Consider the following 14,248-nt stretch of genomic DNA (forward strand, 5'->3'; position numbering starts at 1 on the left):
CGCATATGTATTTGTGTCCATTTGAAGAGCCTCAGCACTCTGTTAACACTGTACAATTGTGTCTGATATGTCCAGTATGATGTGTATGAGTAGTTCCTGTACTAACTATTGTCTGCTGTCATGTTCTTCCTGCTTCTGTAATGAATCATTAGGCTTTTTATCATGTAAAATATATCAGAGACCTTAAGTGAGTTTCAATCAGGAGTCTGCTAAATGTCCAGTATTGTCCGCTGTCTAGTCTTCTTGCCCAGCAGGGTGATGAATTAAATGTCTAGTTAATGATGTAAATGTATGGCATACAGTAATTTTGCTAAAGATGTTGTTATAGAGAGTATGTTGTATACATGAGGTTATATATATATATATATATATATATATATATATATATATATATATATATATATATATATATATATATATATATATTTGAATCATAAACGTACAGAATGTATGCAATAAATCCCTTTGAATACTATTTCTGTCTGATCTCCTACATTTAGCACTTGAATTTGTCATTACAACAACATGTACAAAACATTCTTATGGCATATAAATCTAAGAATAACTACTTAAAGGATTAGTTCACTTTCAAATAAAATTTCCCTGATAATTTGCTCACCCCCATGTCATCCAAGATGTTCATGTCTTTCTTTCTTCAGTCAAAAAGAAATGAAGGTTTTTGATGAAAACATTCCAGGATTATTCTTCTTAGTGGACTTCAATGGTCTCCAAATGGTTGAAGGTCAAAATTATAGTCTCAGTGCAGCTTCAAAGGACTTTATCGCCTTCCAAGTGCTTCTGCCAAAACCGCACCTTCCTATCCTTCAAAAAGGTTACGCTGTATGTCCTATGCCTTCCCTATTCTGCTTACGGAACGAACGCAGCGCTAGTTCCATTTTTTTCGTAAGTAAGCTTAAGCTTTTTGAAGAATACTAAAGTGCGGTTTTGGCAGAACAACTTGGAAGGTGATCATTTGTTTATATAAAGCATATACATTTACATTTTTTTCCGAAAATGACCTATCGTTTTGCTAGATAAGACCCTTATTCCTCGTCTGGTATCATTTAAAGCCATTTGAAGATGCACTGAAACTGTCATTTTGACCTTCGACTGTTTGGAGGCCATTGAAGTCCACTATAAGGTGAAAAATCCTGGAATGTTTTCATCATATACCTTCATTTGTTTTCGACTGAAGAAAGATGGACATGAACATCCTGGATGACATGGGGCTAAGTAAATTATCAGGAAAATGTTATTTGAAAGTGAACTAATCCTTTAAATGGCTTCTTTTTGCAACAGTTGACAATTGTAGAGAAATATTTACAAATGTATGAATTTCTTAGATATTCACATCTGAATATTTCTTATTCAGTTTATGCCATAACATTTCTTTGATTTATGTATGTATGTATGTATGTATGTATGTATGTGCTATGCATGTACAGTATGTACAGTAGAGGTAAAAGTGATGTCTGGCTTTTTCCTGTGAACTTTTTCTTGATTTTATAAACCTTTTTTTTTTTTTTTTTTTTTTTTTTTTTTTTTTGCATAGTAAAATAAAACCTTTAGCTGTAGTTTGCTTTTTTTGGCAAATCATTTTGTCAAATAAATACCTTACTTAAGTTTAGTGTTATCATGTTTGGATTGTGTTTCAGTTTAGTTTGAGTTTTGCCCATGTTTTGGCTGCATCCATTTGGATATACACTGATACATACAATGTCAATGTATGGTCAACTTCTAAAACTTAGACCCCTGTGCAAATACAACTTTAGAGACAACTTTATACACTGCCTGGCCAAAAAAAAAAAAAAAAAGTTGCTGTTTGGATTTTAATAAGCAAATACTTAACAGTCTATGGATGGATCATTATTACGTTGATTATTATTTTTCTAGTATGTTATATGTTTGGCAAAGGTTCTTTTAACCCTAAAAGATGGAGTGTGAAGCTTTTCATTTCTTAAACAACCATGTAGGAAGATGTATCAAGGCCATATTCCAGGATGACAATGTCAAGATTCATCAGGCTCAAATTGTGAAAGAATTGTTGGGAGGGAGCATGTGCTGGAGGAGACTTTACAGAGTGCTCACCTCTTGCATTGTCAATTCAAGATCTTGACCAAAAATTGATGCACCTCTCGATGGAAATAAATGTTGTGATGTTTTTCCATCAAGAGGTGCATCAATTTTTGGTCAAGATCTTGTATTGACAATGCAAGAGGTGAGCGCTCTGTAAAGTCTCCTCCAGCACATCCCAAAGACTTTCAGTGAAATTAAGGACTGGACTCAGAATGGTTCAGAGAGCATGAAGAATCATTTTCACGCATGAATTGGCACATCTTTCACAATTTTAACCCTGGTGAATCTTGACATTGTCATCCTGGAATATGGTCATGATTTGACTTCCTACATGGTTGTTTAAGATATGAAAAGCTACACACTCCATCTTTTAGGGTTAAAAGAACCATTTCCAAACATATGACATGCTAGAAACATAACAATCACTGAAATAATGATCCATTTATAGACTCTTTTATTTGCCTATTAAAATCCAAACATTTTTTTTTTTTTTTTTTTGGCCAGGCACTAAATAAATGTAACGTTAGCTTCTTCTTTTTTTTAAGTTTAAACTTGCGACTAGTCTTTATAAAGATGCCAGTATAAAATTTGATGAAATAAAATTTGTTCAGGCCTGCATACATGGACACTATATGTACAAATATGAATATCTATTAGACTGTATAGAAACTTTGTTCATGCATCCATCGTGATAATTGGACACAATGCACTTGTTGCAGCAGTCAGCAAAATATAGACCCAGAGTTACTGTCAACTTGAATTACTGACTATAAAAGACGTGATATTCGATTGATTTATAGAAACTCAAATACAGAATTTTTCATTGACACTTGGGTGTTTGATGACTTCACTGCTGATCACAAATCAAATGCTAGGTTTTTTGCTGTGATAGATTTATTTTCAAGTCAAAATATTTTTACATATACTTTAAATGTCCTTTCCACTTGAGAACGACAATGAAGAAACCCAGAAGGCACCATACAGTCCACAGGGTTGCAAAAGGTTCTCTAATTCTTGGGTCCAGAACTAAATGAATCCTTCAAATGCTACAGATCCTGAGAAAGAAAAAAGGAAACTGGTATCACTTTCATCACCAAATGTAACTGCACAACCAATAATAACTGTTTTCAAACAGGTTTCCTGATCATTCCCCTTCTGCCATTGGTTGAAAAACAGATAATCTTGCCCCATATTGATGCCATTGTTGAGCCAGTTACTATGTCCAGCTGGTCAGTATTATTTAACAAACATAGGGGCTTTCGCACCAAATAGTTCTAGGAACTAGCCACTAGGATAGTAACTAATTTTTCCACCGGGCCATGATCCTGGTTGCATTTGCACCAGGAATAGGAACTCTGAAGCGCCTGACACCGGTGTCTTTACGCTCTGCATTTACAAACGCTAAAAACCGGTGGATGGAAAATGCCGTGATCAGAGCTGTGTTTGTTGTGTGTCATGGGTTTCGTGATAACAGAGATGGAATGCAAACACATCATTTATGAGACTGAAAGAGCAAAAAGTGGGCCTAAGAGACAAAATCTCCTATGACAACTTTCAGTGTTACATATCGAGGTGGAGAAAAGAACACAACCCTGCAGACAACAGGTAAATGCCGTTATTGCAATTTTCCATGTTCGTGAAGTAAATAAGTAAATATGTACACAGCTTTTTAACATGTTCTCCAACCTATATAGGTCGTTTGTCACTTCCCTGAAATATGACCCATAGGAGCGTTTGCTAAAGTTGCACCTCGACAACAGGACTGTGACGACCTCTGCTGATGGTCTTGGGTATTGCTGCTTGGTACCTGTTCCCACAAATTAGCAGTCTATTGGATACACCTGTGATCAGTGCTTCAGGCGCTCCTTTTAAAAGAGATCTCCAGTTGAGCCAAGGAGGAACTTTGGGGACTTTGGAACTTTGGCTTTGGACTTTGTTTTGTTTTGTTTTGTTTTGGACTTTTTGTTTTGTTTGATTTGTTTTCCGCATTTATGCTTCAACATTGTATTACACTTTCAACCATGCACTCTGCCTTACACACTGACATTACTGATGGACACAGAAACACTGTGTTTCCCTTTAATTGTTTTCATTCTATTATTTAATGTTACCTTAATTTAGTAATAAATAAACATCTTCTTGAGCTTAATATTTGGTTTGCGTGTGTCCCTTGTCTTTGTTGTTTCCCTTGAGCCAGGGGTCATAACAAACTGGGGGCTCGTACGGGATTGTTCCCTTTAATCTGCATCATATTTCAGGTTTCGCATAGCTCAATTGGCAGAGCATTGGAATATACAACAATATGCAATCATGTGATCATGCGATCGTGGATTTGATCCCAGGGAACGCATGTGCTCATAAAGTGTATATGCGCTATAAATCACTAAGGGTAGGTTTAAGGGTGGGGTGGGTGTAGTTGTTAATAAAAAATAAGTTTTGCTAAATGGAAATAGGACAAATGGTTTAAAAAGTCCTCACATTGCATTTAAATGAACACGCATTTTGATTGGCAATTTCATGACAACAGACGTAACATGACACTGTGGGTTTTTTTTATGCCAGCTAGAGGGCGCATGACTTTAAAACGTTAATATAGGTCGTAATAAGGTGCTTGAAAAATGACCTCTAGGGTTTTTTTTTTTTTTTGGAGGACAGTCTGCTTTTTTAAAATGCCGGGTGCCGGTGTTTGACATGCGTTTGACCAATCAACGTACACTCACGTCACTGATAGTTCCTATAGTGCTGGTTTAGACCCTACTCTGAAGTAGGAGCTAATTTAGTTCCCCCAAAAGGAGTTCCTAGAACTAAAATCGTTCCTTGTTCCTGTGGTGCGAACATGGCAAAATCCGAGTACTTCAGCCAATAGTTCTAGGAACTACGAAAAGGTTCCTCCGGTGCGAAAGCCCCTATTTATTACTAAAAAAAGAAACAAATAAATAAAAGAAAAGAAAGAAATGTGAAAAGAAATAAATCTGATCAAATGTGATCATTTTACATTTACATTTTTGTGTTAACAGGACTCCCATGGGAACCCAGCAGACATGGGAACTAAAAATAGCCCCAATGACGACATAATGACATTCTCTTGTAAAGTCAAATGTGTACGCTCAGCTGAGCAGTCTCTGGGACACAAACTAATTTGAATACATTATAGAAAATGAGATAAATGACGTGTCTTGTGTGTTTAATGCAGAATGGTGCAGTGCAGTAAATCTGGCCGATGTGCGCTTCATGATGCAATCATCACACACACACACACGCACACAAATGCACATTACCAATGAACACACACACACACACACATACACACATACATCTGTCAGTTCTACTCCATTTCCATTGGTTGTGGTGTGACACACAGCTAATAATAGCACCTAACGGTCTGACCCAACAGCCCCTAGGGCTCCGGCGTTTGTCTTGAAGGGCACCGCGTGAGTCTCCTGCCCATCTTCATTGCTACGGCTCTTTTAAATAGAGCACAAGTGTTATATAACGGTCCGGTGCATTCATGAATGAGAGTGGAGGAGGGGTGCTACATTCATACTGTAAGACTGCACCTCTCCTCAGCTGTCCTTCTGCTGAAATGAACGCGGAGAAGCTAAATCCTGCTCGCAGATCTTATTCATGTGAGGGGATCTGTGGGCATTAACGTACTGGACCCATAATCGCGATTCCTCAAGAACGTTCACGTAAATGTGATCACCCTTTGAAAATGAAATGAGCTCTGCAGAGGATCCTTGAAATGAAATGAGGAACAGGGCTGTCAGAGACGTGTAGTACACTAGTGACTGTTGCTAGGCAAAAAGCAGAGAGTCCACATCAGCAGGTTTCCACACGAGAAATACTCTGAGGAATTTGTTTCACTCGATCGTGAGAGTATTCCTGATTCTACATTCAATTTACGTTCCATTGGTTTTACACAAAGCTGCAGCTTGAATAATTGCTCTTTTTTGGGGGGCGGGGATTCTTGAAGAAAGCACGTCATGGCCAGATAACAGAGGAATGAGTTTTGTGGTGAGGAGCTCTTTAATGCAGTCTGACCTTGAATTAAATCCAAGGCATTATTTTCTGTAGTGCTTTTCACAATACAACTTCTGCTCCAAAGCAGCAGAAAGAACATGACCAGGTCAAATTTAAAGGCATCTTATCTTCTAACCGGAGATATATTTAAAAATATCCTTAGTCTGCCAAGGTTTATAATGGTTGTGAATGGGGGTGGCCGCGTTTTGAAGTAAAAAATAACCCTGACAGCAACACAGTGTCGGCCCACATCTGGTCCGCATGTAATCCGCATGTACCAAATGTGTCTGGAAAAGCATCCATCCAAAAAAAAAAGTAATCCATACAACTCCAGGGGGTTAATAAAGGTCTTCTGAAGCATAGCGATGCGTTTTTGTAAGAATAATATTCATATTTAAAACTTTATAAATTCAAATAACTAGCTTCTGGTGGACGACCGTACACAGTCGATTTGCTGCAGAAGAGTATCCTTTGACCCTGACGCACAACGTAATGCCAAACGTGGAGGTGCAGAGGATAGAGCAAAACATGTAGGAGGAGTTTGATATAAGAGAAGATGAGCTTGAGTTTGTTGCACAGCCCTATTTGTTTGCTTACAATACTCCTACATCCTGCGCCATACATCACGTCACAGGTTTGTTTGGCGCAAATTGACTTGCACATTCTGTGTACGGTCGTAAATATGTTTTAAATATGGATATTTTACTAACAAAAATGCATTGTTTCGCTGCAGAAGTCCTTTATTAACTTCCTGGAGTTATTTGGATTACTTTTTTTATGGATGGATGCATTATTTTTGGCTTCAAAACACAGCCCATTCACAACCATTATAAACCTTGGAGGACTAAGGATATTTTTAAAAAATATTTACAATTGTGTTCTACTGAAAGAATATATATATATAATATTTTGTTCAATATATTTTTTTATTTAGAAATTTGAGGGGATTTTATGACACTATATATATATAAAAGTAATTACAAAAAAATATTGGAAAAACTGCTAATAAAAATTGTAGAAATATTGCTTAGTATCATAAAATCACCTCAAAATTCTAAATAACAATAATGAAAAATATTGAACAAAACATATTACATTGATTTTCCTGAGAACAAAAAAAGATATACACTTTTCAAGGCTTCAATCACTTTTGACCATGAAAGGTATCAAGTGTGACACATAATATATGACAATAATATATATATAGCTAAATTAAATTCTGTATTTTCTTGACAGTTAAACATATTTTCCTCACATTTTCTTTAAGCAAAATAAAAATGCTTATATAATAATAATAATAATAATAATAATAATAATAATAATACCATTTAAACTGTACTATAAATCATTGTATTTTTCGATGGTATCCACTGTAGAAAGGTCCTAAATCATGAATCATTTTCCACAGCTCCTGTTGTCTGGAGATTTATGTTCACTGAAGTATCTTGGAAAGACATTTTTGAAGTGTTTCATCAGCAGGACAATCCAAAAACACATTAAATAACAGGACAAGCCACTGAAGAGAAATGTCTCTCCCTTACAGCCATTTCATTGATTCCATTATAAATCAAAGATGGTGCTACTGTGAATAAGGTCTATATTGTGGTCCAACACAGATTTCTTTTTCATCTGAAGATTTTATAATTTTTCTTTTGTAATTATTATTTTTTTCTCTGTATAATTTAATTGACCATACATAAAAACACGTTGTCTTTCCCTCACAACTTCGCTGCTCTGAATTTTAAGTGAAGTTCCTAAATGTAATTTAGGGAGGAGCGAGCCCATCTAATCTTCCAATCAACAGCCAGAGTATATAAGCAGCTGCTTACCTCTCTTCAGTCTCAGCTGTTTCAGCATCCCTCCACCTCCCCAAACTCCACCTTCATCTCAGGTACCTTGCCCTATGTAATCACATCCTATTTATTCACTGGGGGGTGTATCAGAGCTCGAGTTGAAGATGCTTCATCGAGCCCCTCCTCAGTGGACAGCAAGCCAAATTAGCTAACCTAATACCCTAAAGATTATATGGGCAAACGAACTCGTTAATGTCACATAACTGCTCTTATACTCACTCAACTATTGAAACTGAATTGAAATTTCTTATTAAAGTTGTTGACTTCTAATGTTGATTTATACTGTAACATCCCCCAACATTATTTAATGTACACTTTAAAGATGAAGACTGTGATATAACCATGAAAAAAAGAGGAAATCATTTTACGCCGTATATGAGTGTGAGGTTTGTTGTTAGGGCTGTAGTGGTGTGTAAACCTGTTTTCCCTCCTCTTCTCCTCACTCTTTTACTAACTCCTGGTTGCCATGGAGAATTGTGTTGATCTCTCGTACTGAGAGCGATTGCGCTGCTGAGGACTGGATGATATTCACAGAGCTACAGTCTTCACATTGTACATCTCAATGATGCTTTGACCGAACAGATAATGCTTTCCATTTTCACACGAAAAGGCATCTAAATGTAATCCAATACAGAAAAACCACTGCAATCTCTCAGGTGTATTATTTGCAGTCTGATTTAAGTATTAAGAATCAATTTGTATGTAACTATGAGCAAAAGAGGTAGATCATGCTGCTAGCAAAGCCAAGGTCACAGGTTTGAAAATGGAAGTGCAGTTGTTTTTACTTCATCCAACATTTAAATGTACCTTCGTTGGTGAATGCAAATGACATCAGATTGCTTAAATCATATTAAATTATCATTTTGATTGAATCTTTTTTTTTTTTTTTTTAATTTAGATGTTACCACATTTTATGCTTCAAATGTACTAAGTCTGCTCCAAAAAAATTATCCAAAAAACATTTTTACTCTAAATAAAATACCAAAAGTGTAGCATTCTGGTTCAAGGTTACATGCAAATTGCTATTTATTAGTAGGTACTTGTTAATCTGCTTTTATGGTAATTTGTGAACAAAAAGACACACTAATGATAGAAACAAATACCATTTAAACAGGAATTTCTCCTTCAGCTGTAGTGTGTCCCATCAGATGTGTGGAAAAGGACATTTGGCAACATGCTGGAGTCTGTCTGCATTGCGCATTACACATCCACTCACTCACTCACCCACTCACTCTCGCTCTCTCACCCTCCCTCCTTCCCTCTCTCTCTCTCTCTCTCTGTTTGTGTCTCCACTGTTCTGCTGCACGGGTTTGAGGAGCACTGCAAGTTTGCTGTTGTCTGACGGCAGTAGGATGTGTATTGTGGATGTATAATATTCTTGCTGTATGAATGTGAGGCTGTAATGTGAGATCTATTTTTAATAACACATAGGAGGTTTTGCGCAGATCTTTCCTGCACTGTTCCTCAATCTGACTGCCCACGTAAGTACAAAGACAGTCATTTTATAACATCCCATTACCATAATTTGGTATCACTCTCATTATATGCATTATACATGCATCATTTTCATATTGGCAAATAGTGTCCTGATATTTGCTGGGAGCTAGTAAAAAATAAAAAATTATTAATTATAATGTTTGGTACCTAAGAACCATATTGCATGTGCATGTTTGGAGTAATATATATATATATATATGTATAGATACAGCAGAATCTCAATCAGTAACATTTATGTTTTAACAGACATACCAAGAGCATATGTTCACTAGATAAAGCTGTCTCATAAGAAGATATGTTCTGACTGTTTCTGTATAGGGTTAAACTTGCTTTCAGGACACTTGGAAATCTATTTGACAAGCAAGTCCATTTCAAATTCATTTCACCCAATCAGATCTTATTGATCCTTAGAATTGTATTAGATATCATTTTGCAGTCTTAACCAGAACGGTACGTGCATTGTACTGGAATATCTTGCTAGCGGACTGAAGAAATTCACTGACATATTTTTTTATCTTATACTGGCAAATCCTGATGGTCCTGTTGGGAACTTTGTGTTCTGAAAGAACCTTGGTTTTATTTTTGAATATGATTCAAAATATACATTAGGATCCTTCAGGATTGGTTCCAGTAGAAATTTCTTATCGCATCCCTGTGGATTTTCTATCTAGGTATAGGACATATTTCTATTCTGTCATGGTATCTGAGGTATCTCATTACTCCCCTTAATTTTCTGGCTGACTAGGTGAAGACATGAAGTAGGCGCAGTGGTCCATGGGACATGGAGATGGTCGACATTTGGTGGAACATGATGCTGGATGTCCTGTTGGGTCACTGACTATTCAAACTGCAGGGCGTTGGATGCGCACTCAACCCACCTGAACATCCACTGCCATCCAGTACTGCGAGTTTGATCTCCAGGATGACTGTGGTGGTTGCTGGAGATAACATAGACGAGACGTCCTCCACTCTGCAGGGGCAACCGCAGGACTCGCAGTATTCCCCCGAGTGCTGCGAGCGGGTGGTCATCAACATCTCAGGGCTGCGCTTTGAGACACAACTCAAGACGCTTGCCCAGTTCCCCGACACCCTACTAGGCAACCCCAAAAAAAGGATGCGCTACTTTGACCCTTTAAGGAACGAGTACTTCTTTGACAGAAACCGTCCCAGCTTTGATGCAATCCTCTACTACTATCAGTCAGGGGGAAGGTTAAGAAGACCCGTCAATGTACCCTTGGATATGTTCTCGGAGGAAATTAAGTTTTATGAGCTTGGAGAAGAAGCCATGGAAAAATTTCGAGAGGATGAGGGCTTTATTCGTGAGGAAGAGCGCCCCCTGCCGGAGAATGAGTTTCAGAGACAGATTTGGCTGCTTTTTGAGCATCCCGAGAGCTCAGGCCCTGCCAGAGGGATCGCGATTGTCTCCGTCATGGTTATTCTCATTTCTATCGTCATATTTTGTTTGGAGACTTTACCAGAGTTGAAAGAGGATCCACATGGACGGCTCCAGGTAATAGGCAACAGCACGTTCTACTACAAACCAAATATTTTCACCGACCCCTTCTTTGTTGTGGAGACACTCTGCATCATCTGGTTTTCTTTTGAGTTGATAGTCCGTTTTTTCGCTTGCCCGAGCAAACCTGCCTTCTTCAAAAACATGATGAACACGATCGACATAGTGTCCATCATTCCATATTTCATAACGCTCGGAACGGAGTTGGCAGAGGACCCCGAGGATGGAAAGGAGCTGAAGGGTGGAGGAGAGCAGGCCACGTCTCTTGCCATTCTCAGGGTTATCCGCTTGGTTCGGGTGTTTCGGATATTTAAGCTGTCCAGACACTCCAAGGGGCTTCAGATCTTGGGCCAGACTTTGAAAGCCAGCATGCGTGAGCTAGGACTTCTCATCTTTTTTCTTTTTATCGGCGTCATCTTGTTTTCCAGCGCGGTGTATTTTGCCGAGGCCGAAGAGAAGGATTCCTTCTTCACAAGTATCCCAGACGCCTTCTGGTGGGCGGTGGTTTCGATGACAACCGTAGGGTATGGAGACATGTACCCTGTTACGATCGGGGGCAAGATAGTAGGCTCTCTATGTGCCATTGCTGGAGTGCTAACGATCGCGCTTCCAGTGCCTGTGATTGTGTCCAACTTTAACTATTTCTATCACAGAGAAACCGAAGGTGATGAACAGGCACAGCTCCTCACAGTGAGCAACCCGAACATCGCGTCCGACTCCAACTCCAGTCGTCGCAGCTCGTCGGTCGTCAGCAAGTCCGAATACATGGAGATTGACGATGACCTCAATAACAGCATTGATAACTTTCGAGAGGCGAACCTGCGAACTGGAAACTGCACAGTTGCGAATCAGAACTGTGTAAATAAAGGGAAGCGTCTCACAGATGTATAGATTTCCAGTATCATTCTAGGCCATTACAAGACTGTACATAGTGTAGTCATATATCAGAATGCTTAAACTGGACCTCTGATAATGTATTATTTCATTGCATATGTTCGATCTTAGAGTTGCTTTGATTCTGTTTGAAGATTGGTAGTCTAAAATATGCCTATGGACACCAAATTTTAAACAAGTAAAAGACAGAATAACTATTCATCGGATGGTTAGAGTACTTGGATATATAAATGACTTTACATTTTACGATGCACCTTAACCCAAAATATTATTAGTTATACAGTGACAAAAACTAGATTTGCTTGTAGAACAATTACGTTTTTGTACCATATGTTCATCGTGTATTTATTTTACTTGATTATTTGCTCATTAAGGCTACTTAAATCCATTTACAAACTGAATGTTGATTAATTATGCAGATCATGGCATGTTTTTTGAAACGTTGAGGTCTGTTTGATATGGTACTATGTATCTTGTTTTAATTAATACATGAACTTCATCACATATAGCCAAGTCGACAGTACGACTCTCTTAAATGACAACCACTGCCCATTAAAAGCACAACTTCCTTAAATATCTTTAAAAAGAAACTATTTCAAATCTGTTCCAGGCGGTATTACATTTTTAAAAGTATAACTTCATTTGTTAAAGCTTTTTAAATGTACATATTCAATACTATACTTAATCATTCAATATATTTATCTATATTAAATAATTGTAGTTATTATAATGAATATAATATTTAATACATTATGATTGCATATTTAATAATTATTATTTAAATAAATAATTTAATAGTGCCTTCAGTCATATAGAGTGTCTCTACATGCAATAGTTACTGTAAAACATTTGCAAATCTTAATCATACATGATATGTCGAGGGATATTCCAGAGCTGCTGGGATTGAATTTCAGGACATGGTCCCTCAACATCCTTGTACATAAAATAGAATTAGCTACATCTCGCTGGATCAGGCATTGCTTTTCAAAGAAGTGTGAAACGTTGTGTTTTTCATCTTCATGTTTTCTTTTGTAATGTCTGTGTTTTGCTCATTGGTTTCTTTGGATCTACCTCAGTGTGGCCATGCATAGTAAGCTTGTGGATGCACAACTTCATATCCAGTCAAACGATCCTGTCCTGTGGGTTTAGAGAGTTGAGTATGCAATAGAAGTGAAACACTTCAATTTAAAATAAGACTCCGTAAAACTATAACTACAAACAAAGTTTAGAAATAGTTCACAGTTGTTGTTAATAGAAATTAGACGATTCCGAGTGATGCTAAGCACAAGCGCTAATAGTGCTGTATAATACGCACAGGTCTGCATCAGGGACTGTAATTGGTAGAAACTGCCAATATCTGTATCAATGTGAGTTGCAGTCTAAAAAGAATACCTTTAATTTGAGTGTACATGTTGTCTTTTAAAATCTAATGCACTTTAATGAGAATTTATGTATTTATATGGTTTCGTAACGAGAATGACATAAAAGTCTGAAAGGTAAAATAAAGAATCTAAAGACGATGTGTTGATTTGTCCACGTTAAGGATATGTGTTAGGCATCTTAACCAGCATATGTGTTTTACAACCCTTTAATTCGTTCTTTGGGGCATTTATTATATTCACTTAAATACTAAACATCACAACTGTGATGCTTTGCCAGCAAGTTAAATAGCTGAGATGAAAGCTATATTTTTACAAAGAAGTCTGTATAAAAGAAATACATGCCAGAGTGGGGTTTATTTAATGTGAATATATATGTCTGCAGTTTGAAAAACACTCACTTTTATATGAAACGTTAAAGAATAAAATATAATACAAAACAGTGGACCAAAAAGAGTTTTTCATGTAATTTATGTAGATTATGAATATGGAAACAAAAATGGCAATGATTGAAAGTTGTCAATATATTCTGTTACAGTAAATCAAATTTTAATTTACCATATGCGATACAGAATGGACAAACAATAGGAACAAGATTACCAGGGTTCTCAATCTTTATCATGTGTATTTACATAATCATCCAGGCTTTTGACTTTGTTAGCATCATTTTGATTTCTTTTGAAGTTGGAAGGGTTTGATATCCCTGTTGAAAAATAGAGCAGCATGATTTCCATGCTGATCCAGGCTGTTTAGAGTTGGTATAGTGCTGGTCTAGCTAGTGCAACCCAATAGTGTGGCCCAGATCCGGCCCACATCTGGTACATGTAGATCACACGCGGACCGGATGTGGGCCGGATCTGGGCAGACACTATGTTGCTATCAACTGTAGAAACACAGAACCACACGAAACAACAGTCTGAGGACATAAGCGTCAGACCAGAAATTAGGGTGGTGCCCGACGATCACATATCCCGCCCCAACCACGAACCCTACCCTTCAGTATAACTATAAGCTCT

At 37.4% G+C, this 14,248-nt stretch overlaps 1 protein-coding gene across 1 annotated transcript; it reads left to right on the forward strand.

The window, feature by feature from the left end:
• Window positions 1-10,368: 10,368 nt before the first annotated feature.
• Window positions 10,369-11,850, forward strand: kcna1b (potassium voltage-gated channel, shaker-related subfamily, member 1b). The gene has a single exon (XM_067392417.1). The coding sequence runs from the start codon at window positions 10,369-10,371 to the stop codon at window positions 11,848-11,850; it is 1,482 nt and encodes a 493-aa protein (XP_067248518.1).
• The last annotated feature ends 2,398 nt before the right edge of the window (window positions 11,851-14,248 follow it).

This window comes from Chanodichthys erythropterus, chromosome 8 (genome assembly GCF_024489055.1).
Source record: "Chanodichthys erythropterus isolate Z2021 chromosome 8, ASM2448905v1, whole genome shotgun sequence".
Lineage (NCBI taxonomy): Eukaryota > Metazoa > Chordata > Actinopteri > Cypriniformes > Xenocyprididae > Chanodichthys > Chanodichthys erythropterus.

Bases quoted from the DNA above. Each gene is read 5' to 3' on its own strand.
- kcna1b (XM_067392417.1), top strand. From the start codon at position 10,369: ATGACTGTGGTGGTTGCTGGAGATAACATAGACGAGACGTCCTCCACT.